The sequence below is a fragment of the Nilaparvata lugens genome, chromosome 2 (genome assembly GCF_014356525.2).
Source record: "Nilaparvata lugens isolate BPH chromosome 2, ASM1435652v1, whole genome shotgun sequence".
NCBI classification, from domain to species: Eukaryota; Metazoa; Arthropoda; class Insecta; order Hemiptera; family Delphacidae; genus Nilaparvata; species Nilaparvata lugens.
Genome location: NC_052505.1, coordinates 84210329 through 84233559, shown reverse-complemented (window position 1 = coordinate 84233559; position 23231 = coordinate 84210329). Strand labels below are relative to the sequence as shown.

General features: G+C 33.5%; 1 protein-coding gene across 1 annotated transcript in view; it reads left to right on the top strand.

Annotated features, from left to right (window-relative positions):
- Positions 1-3848: 3848 nt before the first annotated feature.
- The window catches only part of LOC111064604 (CD109 antigen), a gene marked incomplete in the record, with an annotated part of 75416 nt that continues 56033 nt past the window's right edge, over positions 3849-23231 (top strand). Inside the window, 6 exon segments of the mRNA XM_039420232.1 lie at positions 3849-4040; positions 6445-6448; positions 13627-13795; positions 16888-17000; positions 19129-19269; positions 22298-22375. Of these exon segments, the coding sequence (XP_039276166.1) occupies positions 3868-4040; positions 6445-6448; positions 13627-13795; positions 16888-17000; positions 19129-19269; positions 22298-22375 (678 nt within the window).

The window sequence follows — 23231 nt, the reverse complement described above, 5'->3', positions numbered from 1 at the left end:
TGGGGAGAAAGCTGGAATTTTCAATTAATATTGTCTAGTGTCGAAACCACTATTGTCGATTATCATAGGTTTAACTCCAAGGAGACCAGATAGAGGTTCTTAAAGTAAATGTATTCGAGTCAATCATTTGTCATTGTTTATACTATCAAAGAGGATATACACCTAACATGTTTTTTCTATAATACAATGCAAAATTTCTCCCTTAAGGCAAGTCTCAATTTCAATAACGAATAAAATTATTTCGGTTGATATACGCGTAAAGTAGTCCAATGAATAGAATAATGTAGGTGAAATTTCTTGATTACACAGTAATCTAAATACAGAAGTATTTTGAATTATTAAGAAATTTATTTGAATTTTTATTGAAAATTTATGATCAATTCTTCGTTCTTGAAAATTTGTAGGGGTGTACTCCAGTATTACACTATTCGGTAAGTATGCGGATTTACCATAGACTAATACCATAGAGAAACAATAGCGTAAGTAGATATCCGATGGTATAGGGCGTTTATGTCGCAAGTTTTACTGTTATCCCAAGCCGATAGTTCACATAGTTCTTTCCTATGCAGCTGGGTGACGCTGGTAGTCTCTCAAATTGTGCCATTCATACACTATCACCCCAACAAAACAGTAAAAATGACAATAATCGACAGTAATCGGCTTTAGATAACAGTAAAAGTTGCGACATAAATTCACTACACCATGGGATATCTACTTACGCTATTGTTGTCTCTTGCTAATACCTTAAACTATAGTCAGTGCAAACCCAGCTCTTGATTGCAGCATTCTCTTATGGAGTACAGTGCTGACAGATTCCACAGAATCCAAATAGCTTATTGTGTGAGAAGAAGAGCGAAAACCAAAGCGTTGGCCATTTTTAGAATCAGCATAAAAACGGCAACAGTGTGCTCCTATGGTTATATTGAAATAGCATTGTTGTAAATTCTTATATTGCTTTTTAATGTGAATTTGTGTTTAGAAATAAGTTTTCTCAATTTTAAACTTTATAAAATGAAAACTCAGGAAGTAAAAGTGTAAATTAGTAATAAAACATGGAGAACCCAATATATAACCTTTAAACTTGAGTGTAAATAATAGGAAATTAATTTCAAATCAAATTCTTCATTTACACATTGTTGAACAAAACGTTAATTGTAGACTATCATGTAGTTTATCTTCAAATTGGGTAATAGGGCAAGGTATAACATCCAAAAGGATCTCTGCCGATAAAAACCATATAAATAAATAAATTGTCGTAAATCCCTGTACTGCAAACTTGAAGTTCACACGGACTATAGAATTTTTCCATGAGAGATTAATAGAATTCTAAAAGAAAATAGAATGTTTAACTATAGCATAGAAATGATTGTCTTCGAAATAGAATATTTTCTGTTTTCATGTGTTCAAATCAAATCAAAATCCATTTATTGCCAAAGACAAATTACAATAATTTGTTTAGGGCACGTCATAAAAGTTACATATCATTACATAATATATAATCATGCAACATAAAAACAAGAAAATATCACATCAATGTATTAAAAATTCTCCATATTGAAGGCAAAATATTCATCATAAGTATAGAAACAGCTTCTTATTAGAAAATCCTTATTTCAAGTTTATATTTACTCACTAATAAGCCTCTATATTATTATTTATTTATTTATTTATTTATAAGGTTAGCAAAAAAAAATACAAGAATCGGAAAAAAAAAAACAGGCTATTGCCTTAAAACTTCTTCAATTTCCTAATTTAGTTTTAAATTGTTCAAATTATAGGTAGTCCATTCAAATTTTTACACCAAATCACAATCTAAAATATAAAATTAGAATAAAACAAACAATTTTAAATTTGGATGGATTAATAATAAAAGTTTCTTAAAAACATGAAACATTAGTTTTGTAGTGTAAGTCAAGACAGAAGTCGTCTGTTTGAAATAAACGGTATGAGACAAATCATGTTAACTGAGACTCACTGGAAGGCATAGGGATTGAATGGATGAATGGGCCGACTTAGCAGATGATTTACAACCGGAAAAACAAGAGCGAGAGAACAATGCCAATAAATCTGGAAAGATGAACGGGAGGAAAACTTCAGTCCGCAAAATACCCCCTCGGGCTAAATTTCCGAGAAACAGAGCTCAAACTAAATGAATCGCGAAGGAATTGAGTGTTTGGGGGGGGGGGGTACCCCTTTGGGGTATTGCTTTCTCAATGAACAACAAGAGTTTTTCTTCTTGGAAAAGGATTGATCTCCTTCTTCTTTGCTGGAGGATCAACTTCTAATTTAATCACCTGAGCTCAAGTAGGGGCATCATCATGAACTCAGCAGAAATTCATGTTTTTGATAATAGATGAAAGTTCCCAAAAAAAGAAAAATGAGCTTCTATGGACATCGGAAAGGAGAGAACCTGATTAACGTGATCCATTTTAGCACTTCAGCACACTTACTCTATCCATTGACAAATAAGGTTACAAACCCCACTCTTCAACATGATAATATTTATTAAGAACTAGCTTGAAATGTGAACAGACTCTTCAGAGTAGCATTTTTAAGAATAGCTTATCAAGTTGATTATATACCAAGCATTGAATGAAACATTGTAATTATTCAATAGTCTTAATTCTATTCTGTGTTGCCTTAAATACTGATATCTTCATATTTTCTCTTATTTTTCTTAAAACTGTGCAAAGGCTAATAATAAACTTTTTATTGGTGATATTTTTCCAAGTTTTTCTATTTGTATAGTATCAAGCTATCAAAATGAAAAACGTTTCTCAGGAAAACATTTTTTCGATTATTACTTTTTGAGATATGAGCGCCTAAAGTTTTCATTTTTGGGACAGAACATTTCAAATTCGGTAAGAGATAAATCCATGAGATTTAGAGGATGGATTGATTCTTCGTGGCATTGTTGATATAGTAAAACAAAAGTTTTTTTAAAACTATCAATTTTTGAGAAAGGTATTCAATTTACCAAAAATAACTTTTAGTTGAGTTATTTTTGGTCGTTTTTAGTAAATTGACTAACTTTCTCAAAAATTGATATTTTCAGAAAATTTTTGTTTTACTATATCAACAATACCATGAAGAATCAACCTCTAAATCTCATGGATTTATCTCTTACCGAATTTGAAATGTTCTGTCCCAAAAATTTAAACTTTAGGCGCTCATATCTCAAAAAGTAATGATCGAAAAAAATGTTTTCCTGAGAAAACTTTTCCATTTTGATAGCTTGATAGTATACAAATTGAAAAACTTTGAAAAATATCACCAGATAAAAGTTTATTTTTAGCCTTTGCACAGCCTTAAAAGAGGGTCGAGGCTTCTTTGGGGTTTCTCTGGAAGAAACGAATGATGCACTTATGGCTCAATTTAACGAATTAATCGTTTGGGCATTTTCTTTTCAGATTCTTTTTCTTTTCCTACATAAAAATATTGGTAATGCCTAATACAGGAGTGTTTTTGGTGCATTCTTTGTTTCTTATAAGATTGTATTCATTTTATTCATGTAATTATAGGCCGGCCGGGTTGGTCTAGTGGTGAAAAGCGTAACAAACTTCGGTCTGCTAACACTGCCTGGTTGGTAGGTTCGTATCCCGCCAATATCCTGGACGTTTGATCATCTTACCAATCAACCAACGCACTTTATATTACCCATGCACAAGCTAAAAAAAGCTCATTACGGTATAAAAAGCTTTTAATACGCAATAAAAAAATGGTTACATCTTTTTCAGTGAAGTTTTTCCAATAAATTCATTGCATACATTGTAAACCTTCGTGCATTTTTTATAATAATTTAGGATTACTTATAAATTTTTAACGATTGTTAAATTTTGTTGCAGGTTATGGAGTTATTGTCTGCTGATGCTATGCATAAGCGTGGGACGCACCTCGCCACAGGACGATGGCGATTTCAACCCGGCGACGCCACGGAATCGCGGACAATCAGACAGAGACAGACAGTGGTCTCCCTCTCCCAACAGCATACCCAACGACAGGCGCTCGTTCTTTGAGAACAGTGTCATCATTAGAGAAGCGTAAGTCCATTTCAAATAGTACTTTTAATATAGTGAGGTCCACGTTATAATGGCAGTGAAGAAAGATAGGAGAAAAACGTTGCCAAGTCTCTCAATGTTGCCACTGATTGTACACAGCTGTTACTCAATTCATCCCATTAAATTCGATCTAATAATAATTAACATTTCCTTGATAAAATAATCAATTTAATGTCAAATTAATCAAAAAATATATTTTTTCGAAATTTGATTCAAAAATTTGCTTCCATAACTAAGATCAGATTTTCATTTTTATAAGAACCTGAAATGGCGGCACATTTAAAAAGCTGTGATACACCAATCTGAATTTCAAAACAACAGAAATTAAGCTATTTGGTAGGTATTCTATTCCAATTTCTTTTAAAAATGATAGAAAAATAGAAACCCTTTTTAAAATAAGTAATTTCAATGGAAATCATTCTGAAATAACCTTTCAATATTATTTATACCGGTACGAGTAGGTCTATCCTAAACGTGTAGGCTAACTGAAGCATGGATGAAGTCTAGGATGTTTAGTTATCAACTTTTAAAATGTCATTTCAGGTATTTTAATTTGTGTTTCTCATACGGTAATGTCTAAAAATTATTTCATTGTTACAAAAATACATTTTAAATCAATTATACAACTTGTGTACCAAAGTATTTTGATAGAATGAAGAAAAAAAATGGCGGCTGAGTTACTTTTGTACAGTCACTGTCAAAAGTAAAAATAAAATATTCTGGCAAACTGACAACATTGCAAAGTTAGAGAGAGATTAATGTAATTAATTTGTGAGAAACACAGATTAAAATACCTGTTTTGTTGTATGATAGAGAAGGACACCAACAGTATTGTCAATCGTACACTGCCATTATAACGTAGACCTCACTATAGTAACTTTGAAGTAAAGTAAAGTAACTTCAGTAAAGTAAAGTAACTTTATGGTTGGGGCTCCTCTTATATATCCAGAAATAAAAAATCTAAGTACAATTTTTTAAAAAACTTTTATTCACAACATGTTTCAATATATCAATGCCATTTTCAAAATGTGTACTTATATGTTTTATCTGATATTGATAAAGTAAATTAGTTTGAAAAGTAAATATTGAAATAGTAATTCAGTAATATGTTTGAAATATTGAATTGATTGTAATTTAAATTAATTACAAATTGTATAGAATGGATGGAAAATTAATATTTCTTCTGATATTTCAGATTAAATACAAATTCAGTCTACAGATTGAATAGATCGAAAAGAGTTTCCTGTTATACAATTGAAGGCATTCTCTTGGTTTGAAATAGTTTCAAGATCTTCGATTGAAAGATATTTCGGCAAAAGCCTGTTTATTATATTTGAGGGCTCTATTTCTTTGGATATGTTCCAATAATATACAGAATAAAGCTTCCTCTTCACATGACGTGCATATAGCATGATGTGCTATGGTGTAACATTTTATGCTTACAGAATATAAGTAAATTTAATTTGTATAAATCCGAGTGTTACTGAACATTTACAGACTGTCTTGACAGACTCCATTCACAGTTTGGACAAGTTTTGTATCATGATGGATGAAGTTAGCTTTCAAAATTACTGTAATCATCAGGGTTAGATTGTTTCAATTTATTCTTAAAACTGCTTTTCATAAAATGTATTGAATTTGGTTGTAATTTGTGAGGAAGTTAATGCTTTGGATGTTCTCAGAAGTCGATACAATGAAAGATTAATCTATTTTTTCCATAAATCTAAATTTATTGAAAAGAATCAGGAAGATTCATTTCAGCTGAGCTTGATAGGTAAAGAAGCTCGTTTGGCAAGTAGATTATATTTGGACGTTACATTGTTACATGTTCATTGTTCAATACGTGCTCACAAATCGATTTTATCAAGTTTGAAGTCCTTAGCTTATTGAAATAGTTGTTGGAAAGTTGAAATAATAACATTATCTGCTTAATGTTTGATTGTGTATGCAAATAGATTGTCTAGGTAAAACCATCGATAAGTGAAAAACATCGAACATTGAACATTGATGTTAAAAACATCGATGTTTGATGTTGAAACATCGATGTATCGATACCCATCCCTAGCAAATACAAAAGTGTATTCAATTAAACATTTCTTTAGCCACCCTTGAAATCTTTAGGGCCATTACACATTATAAAATGTTGAACTATGTCAAATATGCATTAGAAAAAAACTGATGGGTGAAAGATAGAAGAATTCCCTCATCAAATTCATCTCTGAAACTGTAATCTAATAAAAGGAAGGAACCAATTTGATTCCACTGGAAAAACAGGACTTGCTACAGAATTGAACTCTTCCAAACTGTTCTGAACAGTGTTGATTCTCTGCTTAATTAACTCAGCTGTGCACTGTGCAACAAGAAATAATGTTTGTTGGTTTCACAGTTCGGTAGGTTAGTATAAATGTCCAAAGAATTGTTGACTGTGTCTTATTGTACCCCGGAATAACTAAATGATGCAGACAGGAAGCATGCTTTTCTGTTGACAGTAGTGTGCATTCGCTTGTCTCCTTCTTCTCCCAAATTCAATGTGATACAATGCTGGTCTTGTTTGTAAAAGATGGTTATTTTCGAGATTCAACACTACTCAATGAATTCATGAGAAATCAAAAAGGTTTTTTTTTGGATTTCAGATCAATAATCAATGTAAAAACATCCAATTACTACAACAAACAGCCACCGTTTGATATTTTAGAATCTCTTATTGGAGACTAGCTGGTAACACATGCTCTACAAGGGTCTATTAAAACTTTACAAACTGAAAACTTGACCTTCTGATAGGCCTATAACCATCCTCGCTAATTAAGAATTAATATGCAAATTCAAGTTAATCAGTTTTGTAGTTTAAACGTGATGATGCGTCATTCGTGAATTTCCTATCCCGTACGTGTATAAACCAATATCCTGTTATATTAAGTGAGCAATTTATATATATATTTATATGGTTATGTGGTTATATGGGTATATATTTATGTTCAACGGATCTCGAAAACGGCTCTAACGATTTTCACGAAATTTGGAACAAAGTAGGTATATGATATGAAGATTCGATTGCACTAGATCTCAACACTTGGATAACTAGCTGAAGGACATTAAAAGGATAAATACGTCCTTGGAAAAACAGCTGGAAATTTTGTCGTCTGTCGATACCGTAATGGAAGAGAGTGAACGAGTGCATGTGTGTGGGATCATCCAGCTGATCTCACGAGAAGAAAAATATTCAGCAAGAAAAACTTATTTTCGTTATTTCTCTTCTTTCTATAATATTTCGTGAATTCTATAACTAATTTTGTGTAATTATTGTGTCATAGCACCTTTATTTACATGGTTTTTTCTGTTAACTGAATAATACTAATGATCACTCAGAATGTGCTGCCCGCACAAAATCCTGTTTCATTGCTTTATGATTTTATATTTTTTAGTTCAATACTTTTTCTCTAGTATTTTTTTTCAAAATTTTACAGTTTTTAAATTTATGTGTAATATCCAATATGACTATATTTTCATTTGATTTTTACTTATTTCATTTCATTTTTTTCTATTGTGAATAAAATATGAAGAAGGGCCCCATACCTTGGGGGTTTCATTTAGACTTTAAATATAATGTATTGTATTTTAAGTGTATACAATGTATTGTATTTTAAACATCTTCGCAAACATGCGAAGGTGTTTGCTACACCAGTTAAGAGTGTTGTTTTTCTGAAATATTTTGTACAATGTTGTTGATTGGTCGAATAAATACTATATTATATAGAATAAAAACTATAAATTCAGTCTTTTGTTACAAATTTTCTATGCTTTTACACTCAAGAGCGAAGCTCGGTCCCTCGATATTAAACATTAATTAATTGAGAAAAATAATATATCATTTTGCAGAAGAAACTCTCCAATAGTTGAATCAGAAATTGCCATAGCCGCTGCGTGTTTACGAGACGAACGCGGGGAGAACGCACAACTGACTGCCTCACTCTTTCAATATTTTTGGAGTTCATTTCTGGGTTTAGCGACACTTTCACACTCCTGGAATGAGTTTACCCACGACAGAATCGAATTACGGCCAGGAACGAGTCTGTGAGGAGGAATTTCAAGTCGAGCACGGAAGGCACAATGCGTAGCAGCAAGTGACCGACCATTGGAAAAGATGCTCTCAACTGCGAAGTCCCGCTGCCCCCTAGACCAGAGTATGATGGCTACTTACTTGAGGGAGGATAAATTTGGGGAAATTCCACCTCTAGATGCGCCACCTCCTGCCCCTCTACACGAACAATTCACCGCGCGGGAATTTTTCCAAATAAGTGAGTTTCTCTGGCGCACCTCGTATAATTAAACACTTGATAGTATTTTCATATTTCCGAAATGCTCAATCAGGAGGCACAGTATTTTAGCGAACATTTTGCCGGTAACTTAAAAGTTGAAAGAAATTGTTTTGCTGAGGGTGATGCTCACATGAGCTCTAGGCTTGTGCGTGGGTAATGAGGCGGATGATAATGAGAGATGAATGGACCTACAGTCTATTAATTAATTGAGTTATAATAAATTAACACTTGATAGTAATTCTCTGATATACATTTTTCTAAATGCTGAATCTGGACACACAATATTTTAGTGAAAATTGATGCCGGTAACTTGAAAATTGAAACAAATTGCATTAAAATAATTAAACACTTCATAGTTAAGCTGCGTTTACACCAAAGCTATTAACAAAATCTGGTGTGGTACACTCACACAACTTTCCTTGCTCATTTATCTATAAGCCTCATTCTTAAACGAGGATAATCTAGGGGAATAACATTATGCCGATTGGCGGCTAAATAATTTTATTAAAACTACGATTATACTAAAAGTATTATGATTGTGTTCAGAGTACATTTCCTTTGTTTGAATTATGAAATTTGAGGATGTTTTAAAAGTTGTCAAAACAGCTGTTCTACAAATAAAATTTCGACATGTGTTCTTTTGAATAAACTGCTCTACCTACCTACCTCACGCACGAGAAGGAGGTTACAAAGTAAATTTCTCAAGGATGGGGTGGACCCCCTGTTAATTTCTCAGGGAAGATACTCATGCCAGTAAATAGAGCTGATATATAACTATACAGGGTATGAATTTGGAAAAAAATCGATCAAGTCATTTTTGAGAAATTCGTGAAAAACATGGTTTTTTAGTGATTATCCGCCATTTTTCTCAAGAATATTACGGAGCTCCTGCAATTTTCCCAGAAATGAGACTCATGTCAGTTGATAGAGCTGATATATAACTATACAGGGTATGAATTTGAAGAAAATGTTAGAGCCGTTTTCGAGAAAATCGTGAAAAACATGGTTTTTTAGTGATTATCCGCCATTTTTCTCAACAATATTACGAAGCTCCTGCAATTTTCCCAGAAATGTCATGTCAGTTGATAGGGCTTATAAATAGCTATCCATGGTATGAATTTGAAGAAAATCGTTAGAGCCCTTTTGAGAAAATCGTGAAAAACATGGTTTTTTAGTAACTATCCGCCATTTTTTCCGCCATTTTGGATTCAATTTTATTGAATTTCTTATTGTCGAATCCTCATAGTGTAAGGACCTTAAGTTTAAAATTCAAGTCAATCGGTTAATTAGGAATGGAGTTATCGTGTTCACAGACACACACACACACACACACACACACACACACACACACACACACACACCAAAAATCATGTTTTAACATTAACATTTGTAATAATGTCAACATTAACATTTTGTTAATAACTTTGGTGTAAACCCAGCTTTATTTTCATATTTCCTTAAATGGCGAATCTGGGCGCACTGTAAGAATTTTTGCATTCTTATTGAATATTGCGTTATGAATATTGAAGCATTCTTATTGAAGGGCTCTCACAGTGATTTTTCTCTTATTCATGCTTTATTTTACGATATGCAATATTGATGTGATATTGATGTTAAGAATAAGAATCAATATTGAAGGTCTCTAAGGTTGAGGAGATTTGTATTGATCTTATTTTAACATCATATCACATCAATATTGCATATCGTAAAATAAAGCATGAATAAGAGAAAAATCACTGTGAGAGCCCCTCAATAAGAATGCCTCAATATTCAATAAGAATGCAAAAATTCTTACAGTGCGCCAAGTTTCACCATTTAAGGAAATATGAAAATAAAGCTGGGTTTACACCAAAGTTATTAACAAAATGTTAATGTTGACATTATTAACAAAATGTTAATGTTAAAACATGATTTTGGGTGTGTGTGTGTGTGTGTGTGTGTGTGTGTGTGTGTGTGTGTGTGTGTGTGTCTGTGAACACGATAACTCCATTCCTAATTAACCGATTGACTTGAATTTTAAACTTAAGGTCCTTACACTATGAGGATTCGACAATAAGAAATTCAATAAAATTGAATCCAAAATGGCGGAAAAAATGGCGGATAGTTACTAAAAAACCATGTTTTTCACGATTTTCTCAAAAGGGCTCTAACGATTTTCTTCAAATTCATACCATGGATAGCTATTTATAAGCCCTATCAACTGACATGACATTTCTGGGAAAATTGCAGGAGCTTCGTAATATTGTTGAGAAAAATGGCGGATAATCACTAAAAAACCATGTTTTTCACGATTTTCTCGAAAACGGCTCTAACAATTTTCTTCAAATTCATACCCTGTATAGTTATATATCAGCTCTATCAACTGACATGAGTCTCATTTCTGGGAAAATTGCAGGAGCTCCGTAATATTCTTGAGAAAAATGGCGGATAATCACTAAAAAACCATGTTTTTCACGAATTTCTCAAAAATGACTTGATCGATTTTTTTCCAAATTCATACCCTGTATAGTTATATATCAGCTCTATTTACTGGCATGAGTATCTTCCCTGAGAAATTAACAGGGGGTCCACCCCATCCTTGAGAAATTTACTTTGTAACCTCCTTCTCGTGCGTGAGGTAGGTAGGTAGAGCAGTTTATTCAAAAGAACACATGTCGAAATTTTATTTGTAGAACAGCTGTTTTGACAACTTTTAAAACATCCTCAAATTTCATAATTCAAACAAAGGAAATGTACTCTGAACACAATCATAATACTTTTAGTATAATCGTAGTTTTAATAAAATTATTTAGCCGCCAATCGGCATAATGTTATTCCCCTAGATTATCCTCGTTTAAGAATGAGGCTTATAGATAAATGAGCAAGGAAAGTTGTGTGAGTGTACCACACCAGATTTTGTTAATAGCTTTGGTGTAAACGCAGCTTAACTATGAAGTGTTTAATTATTTTAATGCAATTTGTTTCAATTTTCAAGTTACCGGCATCAATTTTCACAAAAATATTGTGTGTCCAGATTCAGCATTTAGAAAAATGTATATCAGAGAATTACTACCAAGTGTTGATTTATTATTCTGATTCAATTAATTAATCGACTGTAGGTCCATTCATCTCTCATTATCATCCGCCTCATTACCCACGCACAAGCCTAGAGCTCATGTGAGCATCACCCTCAGCAAAAAATTTCTTTCAACTTTTAAGTTACCGGCAAAAATGTTCGCTAAAATACTGTGCCTCCTGATTAGCATTTCGGAAATATGAAAATACTATCAAGTGTTTAATTATACGAGGTGCGCCAGAGAAACTCACTTATTTGGAAAAATTCCCGCGCGGTGAATTGTTCGTGTAGAGGGGCAGGAGGTGGCGCATCTAGAGGTGGAATTTCCCCAAATTTATCCTCCCTCAAGTAAGTAGCCATCATACTCTGGTCTAGGGGGCAGCGGGACTTCGCAGTTGAGAGCATCTTTTCCAATGGTCGGTCACTTGCTGCTACGCATTGTGCCTTCCGTGCTCGACTTGAAATTCCTCCTCAGAGACTCGTTCCTGGCCGTAATTCGATTCTATCGTGGGTAAACACATTCCGGGAGTGTGGAAGTGTCGCTAAACCAGAAATGAACTCCAAAAATATTGAAAGAGTGAGGCACTCAGTTGTGCGTTCTCCCCGCGTTCGTCTCGTAAACACGCAGCTGCTATGACAATTTCTGATTCCACTGTTCGACGATTTTTCATGAAGACCTTAATTTCATCCCTATAAATTGGCTGTTGTTCAAGAATTGACTGAATGCGACTTTGTTGCCCGTCAAAATGCGTGTGATATGCTGATTGGCAACCTGCCTGAAGACGGGGTCATTTTTTTCTATGACGAGTCTCATTTCCACATGCGTTTCTTCAATGTGATTTTTACTTTCCTTGCCCTATTACCATAGGTAAGGAAAGTATTGATTTCCCAAAAAAATTAAGGTACCCTAATTTCAAGTTTTCTATACGTTTCAAGGTCCCCTGAGTCCAAAAACATGATTTCTGTGTGTGTGTGTGTTGTGTGTGTGTGTGTGTGTGTGTGTGGTGTGTGTGTGTGTATGTGTGTGTGTATACATTCCTAATAAACGATTGACTTGAAATTTTAAACTTAAGGTCTTTATACCATGAGGATCCGATAATAAGAAATTCAATTCAAGATGGTGGAAAAAATGGCGGATAATCACTAAAAACCATGTTTTTCACGGTTTTCTCGAAAACGGCTTTAACGATTTCTTCAAATTTATACCATGGATTATAAGCCCTATCAACTGACATGAGTCTCATTTCTGGGAAATTGCAGGAGCTCCGTAATATTCTTGAGAAAAATGGCGGATAATCACTAAAAACCATGTCTTTCACGGTTTTCTCAAAAATGGCTCTAACGATTTCTTTCAAATTCATACCCTGTATAATTATTTATCAGCTCTACTAACTGGCATGAGTCTCCTTTCTGGGAAACTAATGGGGGGTCCACCCCATCCTTGAGAAATGGACTTTGTAACCTAGATAGAGCAGTTCATAAAAAGAACACATAGTCGAGATTTTTCATCTGTAGAACAGCTGTTTAGACGACTTTTGAAAAATATCATCGAATTTCACAATTTACACAACGGAAAAAGTACTCTGAAAACAATATATACACATATACACAGTAGTCTGATCGTTGTTTCAATTCTGTTGCTGCCAATCGTCATTATGTTATTCCCCTAAATTATTCTCCTTTAAGAATGGGGCTTTCAGTTCAATGAGCAAGGAAAGTTGTGTGAGTGCGCCACACCAGATTTTTTATAGGGTTATTTGAAATCCCTGGTTTATGTCGAACGACCACGGACCATAGCACACCTCAAGAACAACATTCGCGTTGCCATTGTCAACATACTGATTGATATAGGCTACTGCATGGAGTGTATACAAATTTAAAAAAATCGAGGTCATCACAAAAATACTGTGTATCCAGATTCAGCATTCAGGGAAGATGAATGTGCATGAAAATTACTGTCAAGTTTTTAATTATTCTAATGCAATTTCTTTCGACTTTTGAGTTACCGATAACAATTTTCACTAAAATATTCTCAATTACAGTGTATCCAGATTCAGCATTCAGGGAAGATTTACGTGTATGAAAATTATTATAAATTACACGATACATTATGATACAATTATACAATGAAATTACACGAAATTATACAATGATACATTAGATCATTAATCTAATGCAATTTGGTTGATTTTTGCAGGTGCCAGCAACGATGGTATCAGGCGACTATAAACTGCGAGTGGATGGTCTGTTTGATGGAGTGATCGGCGGAACTGCTTTTGTCAATGAGACACGCTTGCTGTTTTCTCAGCGGTCCATGACCATTTTCATTCAGACTGACAAACCTGTCTACATGCAAGGCCAAGCTGGTCAGTTCCGAGCATAATTCACTAATATAACTCATCTATAATATACAATGAATCACTCATGCTGGGTGTAAATTTATTTCTGTTCAAAAATAGATGTTAATTAACTTTTTATTTTAATCCATGTTTTATTGATCTCGTTAAATTTATGATGTTCTTATAATCATAGTTGATTGTTTCTAATCACCGTTCCATCATATTATCTGCTAAATTAAGATGTCACAGCCTTGGGTGCTCTAGTTTATAGTGAGGTCCACGTTATAATGGCAGTGGAGAAAGATAGGAGAACAACGTTGTCAATCCTCCGTCTTGTCAATGCCTTCTATAGACGGTAGCTGATACAGGTTTATTGATGTAATATTAACTAACTGTTCATTCCAGTTGAAAAACATCAATTATTTTCTGTGTAGTTGAGAAGTTGATATTGTGGTAATTATTCATATTGAATGAAAAAGACTAAGAAATTGTCAAAAACAACAGATTTATTGATACATAGAAAGACCGGTTTCGGTTATTACACCAACTAAAACTAAATACAAGAGCAGCAGACTTTATCCTTTCTGCTACTCCATACTTGAGTTTCAATGTAAAATATAACTTCACTTGTTCAGCTTGACTTGCTACTTTCACTTTTTGTGTAGTTGAGAAGTTGATATTGTGGTAATTATTCATATTGAATGAAAAAGACTAAGAAATTGTCAAAAACCACAGATTTATTGATACTTAGAAAGACCGGTTTCGGTTATTACACCATTGTCAATCTCTGATAAACTAAAACTAAATACAAGAGCAGCAGAATTTATCCTTTCTGCTACTCCATACTTGAGTTTCAATTTAAAATATTAGGCAAGAAATTATACTTTTAATCAATTTCATAGTGTATGTTAATAATGAATTTTCATAATTAAGATTAATTCTACCTTGTTAATAGACGATCTGGCAACAGAGCATATCGAGAAAGATAGCGCTATCTGCTTTGTCGAATGATGGACAAGGATAGCAATACAATTGCTAATCAAACACTGCCATTATAACGTGGACCTCACTATAGACACCAGACCAACCTAACATGGACAACACTATATCACACATCTATAATATACAATGAATCACTCGTGCTGGGTGTAAACTTGTTTCTATTCAAAAATAGATGTTTAATTAACTTTTTATTTTAATCCATTTTTATTGATCTCGTTAAATTTATGATGTTCTTATAATCATAGTTGATTGTTTCTAATCACCGTTTCATCTTATTATCTGCGAAATTAAGATGTCACAGCCTTGGGTGCCCTAGTTTAGTTTGCTACAAAGAGACCAGAAAAGGTAGTGTAGAGAAATACTGCGTTCTACTGAAGTAAACTTCTCTTAAATTAATGATATTCTATGTTCATTTTCTATTGATCTCGTTAAATTTATGATGATCCCTTGAAAAATATTGACTGTTTCCTTTGATATTGACTCTTTGCCAGAATTTTTATTTCAATTTAAATATATTGTGATTTTTTCGTTTGGGAATTACGATTTTGCAGAATTTTTTCTTTCCAATTTAAATATTTTGTGATTTTTTTCATATATGTTAATATATGTTGTTTTTATCTTTGCTACTGTGCTAACTCAATTTAAATCAGGTTAAGCGTATGACAATCGTATCTACTACTCCCACTGGCGAACTTATGCCTGCGGTTTTTCACTTACCGTTTATTATTATTATTTTGGTTGGATTGTGTTGTCATGTTGAGCTTTGTTTGATTTATGTACATGTATTTATGAGTGTGGAATAAATTTGAATTTATTAATTAATTAGCTCCAGTAATTCTATAGTCCAGGGTCCAAAATAACTCTGAAATTGAAAAAAATGTCTTGAAATTTATAGTGCATTCAGATTTATAATTTGGTGCATTATCATTATAATTATTGTAAACGCTAGAATCATGGAAACATGGGTTTCTGGGTTTGATAACATAAATTATAAATTTTAATAATCTATATATATAAAAGCGAAATGGCACTCACTCACTGATTGACTGACTCACTCACTCACTCGCATAACTAAAAATCTACCGGACCAAAAACGTTCAAATTTGGTAGGTATGTTCAGTTGGCCCTTAGAGGCGCACTAAGAAATCTTTTGGCAATATTTTAACTCTAAGGGTTGTTTTTAAGGGTTTAAAGTTCGTCTTTTAGCATGTATATTCTTCTTCTCCCAATCTCTTAATTATAATTGAAATTTCCATATCATATGTTACTATAGAACTATATCTACATAGAGTACCTCTTCGAAACAGTTGTAAACTGGCAACTAAATTAATAATTTTGTCAGGTTGGCATTAAGTTGAGTTGACTTTGTTAGGTGGCACCAAGTTGAAGATTTAAATGCATTTATCGCGGAAAAATTGATTGGCACTGCTACTTCAATCCTGGGAATATTATATTACTAGCAGTCAGGCTCGCTTCGCTCGCCATATCCGTTTAGCCAGCCGTTTAGTCTGGACCCCCGACTGGATCGTCCAGGATGAGATCAGCAGGCTCACTTCGCTCGCCTGCATTCTTCATTTGAGCATTTTTATCATAATATGTTAGGACGATCCAGTCGGGGGTCCAGACTAAACGTCTGGCTAGACGGATATGGCGAGCGAAGCGAGCCTTACGGCTAGTAAATTATAATTTTTGTATTATAAAACTGCGAAGAACTCTTGAATATTATGATACATTTTTATTGAAAGTCAATTTTAGAGGAAGGTCAATTTTATAAGGTCGTATATTCTTTCATAATTCCCTATAATCATCCCTTCAATTATCCAAAAATGAGTTGGTTTGAGTAGGGTCCAGTAGGGTAAGAGGAATTATCCGCAGAATGTAAAAAAATCATTTATAGTGATTATTTTTCATCAAAAATACATATACATAAAGAGTGGAATATATCTCCATCAAAAAAATTATTCTAAATTGGTTTCGGAAGTTGGATTTATATTAGCCTACAATGTACTTTTAGACAGGGTGGTGCATTTTATAAAATATCTCATTTTTTACATTTTTATAATGGAACAATAATTCTTCAACCTGTTTACTCATCTGTACATTTTCTCTGCTTCTAGTGAAATTCCGTGTGATACTCATCAATTCAGAACTTCGTGCCTTTGACAATGCAATTGATGTCTACATGTTGGATCCAAACAGACACATCATGCGGCGATGGCTTTCAAGACAGGTAAATCACCAATCATTCTCCACTTGAAAACTGTATACTGTGGACATAACTAAATTTGAAAAACCTTCCACATGAATTATTGCTGGATAAATTTCACTTGATAAAGCTTGTGGTCAAATATTGCATTTCTAATTCAATAGACCTAATGGCTTTAGAACCTGTTATATTTATCAATAATTAAAGCTGCGTTTTCATTAGTCAAGTTTCTTTAACATTTCCTTAATTCATTTTTTTCAAAGTTTGAGTTGAATGGGTGATTTGAAAACTTTGAGTCAAGTTTACTTGAATTCAAGTTTTCATAACCTCAAAAGTAAATAATTAAGAAGTAAAGATCTAAATCTCAACATTTTCTTCTTCCTATCATACATTCTCTAGCTTTATACTTTTTTATTTAGTTGTTTATATACTCTAAAAAGACTGGCAACTGTTATCTCATTTTCCCATTTTTTGGATGGATTGAACCTTCCAGGTTCAAGTTGAATCCAAAAGTCAAACATGTTCATCATCTACTTGAATCTTGAAACTTGAAGAAGGGTCTACATTGGTAGAGTGGATTCAAGTTTCTGTTCTTGTAACTTGAATTAGAATCAGCAAATTACATTCATTTAACACGAAAGTTGAAAAAACTTGAATTCAAGAAAAATTGACTAATGTCGAAGTCCCTCAATGTACAGTAGTTTATCAATAATATCGTGGCACCGAGCTCCGCTCTGGAGTACAAAATCATATAAAATTTATTACGAAAGTAGAAATTATTATATATTTATAGTTCATACAGAAAGGTTCTATCTAATCATAGTGGATTGAGATTAATTCCCAGAGGAATGCAAACATTTCTCTTACAAAAGCATGTTAAATTATAATCCTGATCAATTTCACGTGAACCAAATCAGAGAAGACCATTTCAAAAAGATAGCTTATCTGATTGGTTCTACTGGAGTTATTCAGGATTAAAATTTAACCGGCTTTTGTACAACTGGCACTAAAGTGCGAGATAAATTACTTTTAACACGGCTCTTTCTCGAAGACGGAGAGGTCCGATGCTCTATCCACCACTAATCACTCCCACTACCTAGCAGCATTCTCCTTCTTTTGTGACTGTGTGAGAGAGAGAGAGAGAGAGCTTTGTAACGCGACGCGGCAACACTCCCCTCCATCTATTGCTGGCAATGTTGCAAGTAGTGTACTGGTCAGCAGGTATATTGGTTTGTGTATGTTACAGAGATGTTTTCATCACAAGAACATGAAGCAAAATGACACGGCGCATCCAATTGTGCGCAGGATGTCCGTCTGTGTCTACGCTACAAACTGTGGAGGGAGAAATGGGTTTCTCCCCTTTCATGTTAAAAGTAATTTATCTCGCACTTTAAGTACCTGATTGAATGATTACAAAAGTTCAACAGCTGAGTCATAATTTTGTATCAGTCCCACACACGGTATTTAGATGAAAACGGTAGGGGTCATGAAATGTGTGCGCAGTGGCCAGCCAGCTAGATTACGTCATCGCCACCAACCGAAGTTTTTAACACCTATTGGCAATTTTATGAAACTTATTAGTTAAAACCAGATGATTGAATATGAAATGACGTCAGCGACACCGGAAATTTAGCACAAACATGCGCGTGACACCTACCGTCTTATTCTATATACCGTGGTCCCACATACATGCACTCGCTCATCAACAGACGACGAAATTGTCAGCTGTTTTTCCATGGATGAATAAATCCTTTTAATGTCCTTCAGCGAGTTTTTCCAGTGATGAGACCTAGTGCAAACGAATTTTTGTATTATAAACCTACTATGTTCTAAATCTCGTGAGAACCGTTTTCGAGATCGGGTGAAATACATACATAATATAAACATCTAAACATTTAAATATCCACAAATATAAACAGAAATTGCTCGTTTAATAGTATAGGACTTCACAAATGATGTACAGATGAATCTGTACGACCAGTTCTGTAAAAAATATCAATAATAATCACTTTTTCATTTCTCATGGTATTGCTAATGTCCTAAGATGTCATAGCATGGATTTATTTCACGTTGTTCAAAAATTCCTATGTTGTTCTATGAACCCATATTTTACTTTGTATTAACCGTCTAAATAATCATTTTTGATTTGCAGTCGAATGTAGGATCGGTGAGCCTCGACTATCTACTGTCAGACCAGCCAGTGTTTGGCAATTGGACCATTCAAGTGATTGCCCAAGGACAGATTGAAGAGCAAATATTCCTTGTGGAAGAGTACTACCAGACTCGATTCGAAGTAAGTACATTATTTTGCTGCAATATGCTCCATCTAATACTATAATTTAATTATGAGTGTATGGGAGATTTATAGTTTGGTTGATATTTAAAATGTACGGCTACGTAGACAAAGTTTTTTGTTGGGAATCCCAATGTGAAAAGTACGCAGTAATTTGAAAACAACTCGAGGTGCGAACAAGAACGAGTGAGTCGCAGTAATGATCGATGACACTAAGTTGCTGTTCAAGGATGAAATCATTTGGAGTCATTGAGAGATATGATTGATTAAGGTTGTGCATCCAATAATTTTTTTCTTTTTCTAATCTATTGGACAGGTTCTTAGGACATAATCTATGCAATTGAAATATCTTTATCAGCTTCTGTTAGCTAACAATAGGGCTTCAAAAGTCACTTTTTTGAGGCAGATGGTACACATACCCTACAAAAACTACTTGTCAGAAAAAATTGAGAAAAATATGCAAGTCTCCACTTTCATCATCATCATCATTATCGATCTCCGTCTCCAGTTGCCCGGTGCGGTTGTCTGTCTGTCCCTCGCAATGTCTGCCTGTCCAGTAGCTCCTCTCCTCTTCCAACCTCCTCTAGTCCAGTCCTCTCTCTTGGATCTCACGCCTAACCTGGTCTCGCCATCTTCTTCGTGGTCTTCCTCTAGGTCTTCTTCCCTCCACTTCTCCGTGTAGCCCACCTTTAAGTCTCCTCTTTAATATAGCAAAAATTACGTCAACTTGTTTTTGAAAATCTGAAAAGAATAAATTATATGCATTTTAAACTCCTTTTTCACATTCATGTTCGTTCTATAGACTTGAAATTCATAGCAACTTGTAGCGTTGTTCTTGATGAATAAAGTTGATGCTTAAACTTCTTTTATAGACACAATAATAGGCGCTGGTATGTGTACCTTTAAAGCACGGTTTTACGCCTGCTATGCTCGGGCAGCAAGTGAATAGTATAGCTGGAGCGATCCAGCGGAATTAGATTGTCCCTAGAGCTAAGCGCTCAACGTTGATTCAAATCTGATAGATTTTGATATGTATTATTGATCGATTAATGTAGATTCTCAGTATGATTTGTTGTATTGAAAAAATGGAACACAAAAATTAGCATTGTTGATAATGTGTGTGTCAGCATCTTCTTAAAAAAAAATTATGGATTCATTTTCAATCAAACCTCTTATTTCTAAATGTGTTTTTTATGTAGAATATTAGGCCTCATGGTTTTGTCTATCGTTGCTGATTTTTTGTCTTGGCTTCATTCATTTGTAATCTTCATCGATGATGTTCATGTAAACACTAGCTACATGTAACAAGTTGATTAATTTCAACTCAAATTGAGATGATATTGAAAGTAATTTGAATTAAACTATAAAAAATTCACAATGTGTGTGCTTAATAATATACATTTGTACATTCTATTAATTCTCTGGCTTGAATTAATGTTGACTTATATTCATTAATTTTCTTTTGACTTATATTCATTAAGTGCAATCAATTTTAAGATACGTCATAATTATCTGGGGAGCTACGAATTTTATACATGTTGAACCTCTCTATAAACTTCAAAAACAAATACTAAAAATAATAGGCTTCAAGAAGAATCAATTCCCCACGAACATTCTTTTCAATGACAGTAAAGTACTGAGTGTAAGACAACTCTACATCCAGGCTATCATCACGCGAATGAGGAGAAACAACGAACACATAAAACTGGCAGATCATAATCATCAAGCAAGGCAGAGAAACACGAATTTAATAGTACCTTCCCAAATACCTAGCTAAAAATGCTAAGCTTATGAAGTGATAACCCTTTAATATTCAAAAATATTCACGTGTATGGAGCACATTATTAATTTCTATTAATTGCATACGATAAAGTGGAAAATATTGATTGAAAGTTGATACTCAATATTATTGAGCGAAGCTGAGGTCTTAGTTCCCAATCGATCGGTTTTTGTCTGTTTGTTTGTACCGCAGTTATTGTCCGATTTGGATGAAATTTGGTATGCAAGTTCTTTGAAACAAGGCGCAGAAACGTATGTGTAACAATTTTTGATGAAACCTCTGGTTTTTTGTAATATTTAAAAAACTGCAAACTAACCTCAATCCAAAAAGGATGTGTCTTTGAAGATACAGCAATTCATTCCCATACTTTTTCGCATCTATTGTTACGAGCACATGGTGGTCGAGTCGGTTAGACCGTGGTCTCTCACACTGACATTGTGGGACCCAGGTTCAAATCTCGTTCCTACCAGATTTTTTTTGCAGATAATACTAATATGTTTTATCTTATTCTAATAATACATCATTATAAAATGAAATTATGATTAGATAGAATAATTAAATTGAATCATCTTATTATTATTAAATTGATTTATCAAATTAATTGGATAAATTATTAAAAAAAAATCTTTATTGTATTGAAGTCCAATACTGCAGTTGTAGAGAATAATTTGTATGTAAAGGTATAAAGGTAAATTTTTCTCCTTTTTGTGTAGTTGAGAAGTTGATATTGTGGTCATTATTCACATTAAATTCAAAAGACTAAGAAATTGTAAAAAAAACCACTGATTTATTGATACTTAGAAATACCGGTCTCGGTAATTACACCATTGTCAATCTCTGATAAAGACCGAAACCGGTCTTTCTAAGTATCAATAAATCTGCGTTTTTTTTTGACAATTCTTAGTCTTTTTCATTTAAAAGTATGTATTTGATATAAAGGTACCTCCTTGATAAGTCCGGTGTCCCTGGAAACAGTGTCTCTAGCACTTTCAATGGAGAAAACAATAGATGACAATCATGGCTAAATCTTCACAATATACTGTACTTACTGTACTGGCCCTTTTCATCAGATTGAAAGTTGTATTCATGAGCGAGGTCTACTGTTCGCAGAACTACTAGTAATATTATGATAATTCTATTTGTAAAGGTTTTGGGTTCGTAAAATATTATTGAAGGTCATGCTTGTTCTTTCTGGGATGGAATTTCATATTCTCTCATGGATTCTAAAATCAGTTTTCATTTTTCTAGAACGAGGAATTCCCGTTCTGGTTTGCTCCAAAGCAAGAAGAAAATTATTGGGCAAATCCAGTTCCACATCTAAAATACGTGAGTATTTGAATGAAATGTAATGTATCTTATATTAATGCAACTCAAATATTATAATATACCATACATAACAGAAAACACTTTAAAGTTTGTAATATAAATTAAAACAGGAGACACAAGACATAAATAGATTGAAAACGCTTAAAAACTTACATTAGAAACGGAAATTTTCGAGAACTGAGTTCCCTTCCTCAACCGAGGAAATACAGTATAATATACTATACTGTATTTATATTCCTAGATAGAGTTTTAAAATTATAGGTCGGAAAAATTAAGTATATAAATGCACAAAAATCTTGAGTTTGTGAGCTAAGCCTAATACAACATTAATCACTGGTGCGCCTTTTGAATGCTTCCTATGAAACCTTAACCTGTAAATGTACGGAACCTTCACATTGGTGGTATGCACTCATGAGGATACGAAATATTCTATAGAAATATTGGTAATAATACATCTCTATTCTCGCCATATAGAAGTGTTAATTTTCGAGCAAAGAGACTTATTCATGAGAAGTTGATAAATTATGAAAAAACTAAGGGATACGAAATATTCTATAGAATATTGGTAATAATACATCTCTATTCTCGCATATAGAAGTGTTAATTTTCGAGCTAAAGAGACTTATTCATGAGAAGTGATAAATTATGAAAAAACTAAGGGATACGAAATATTCTATAGAAATATTGGTAATGGATCAATTGGTAATACATCTCTATTCTCGCCATATAGAAGTGTTAATTTTCGAGCTAAAGAGACTTATTCATGAGAAGTTGATAATTATGAAAAAACTAAGGGATACGAAATATTCTATAGAAATATTGGTAATAATACATCTCTATTCTCGCCATATAGAAG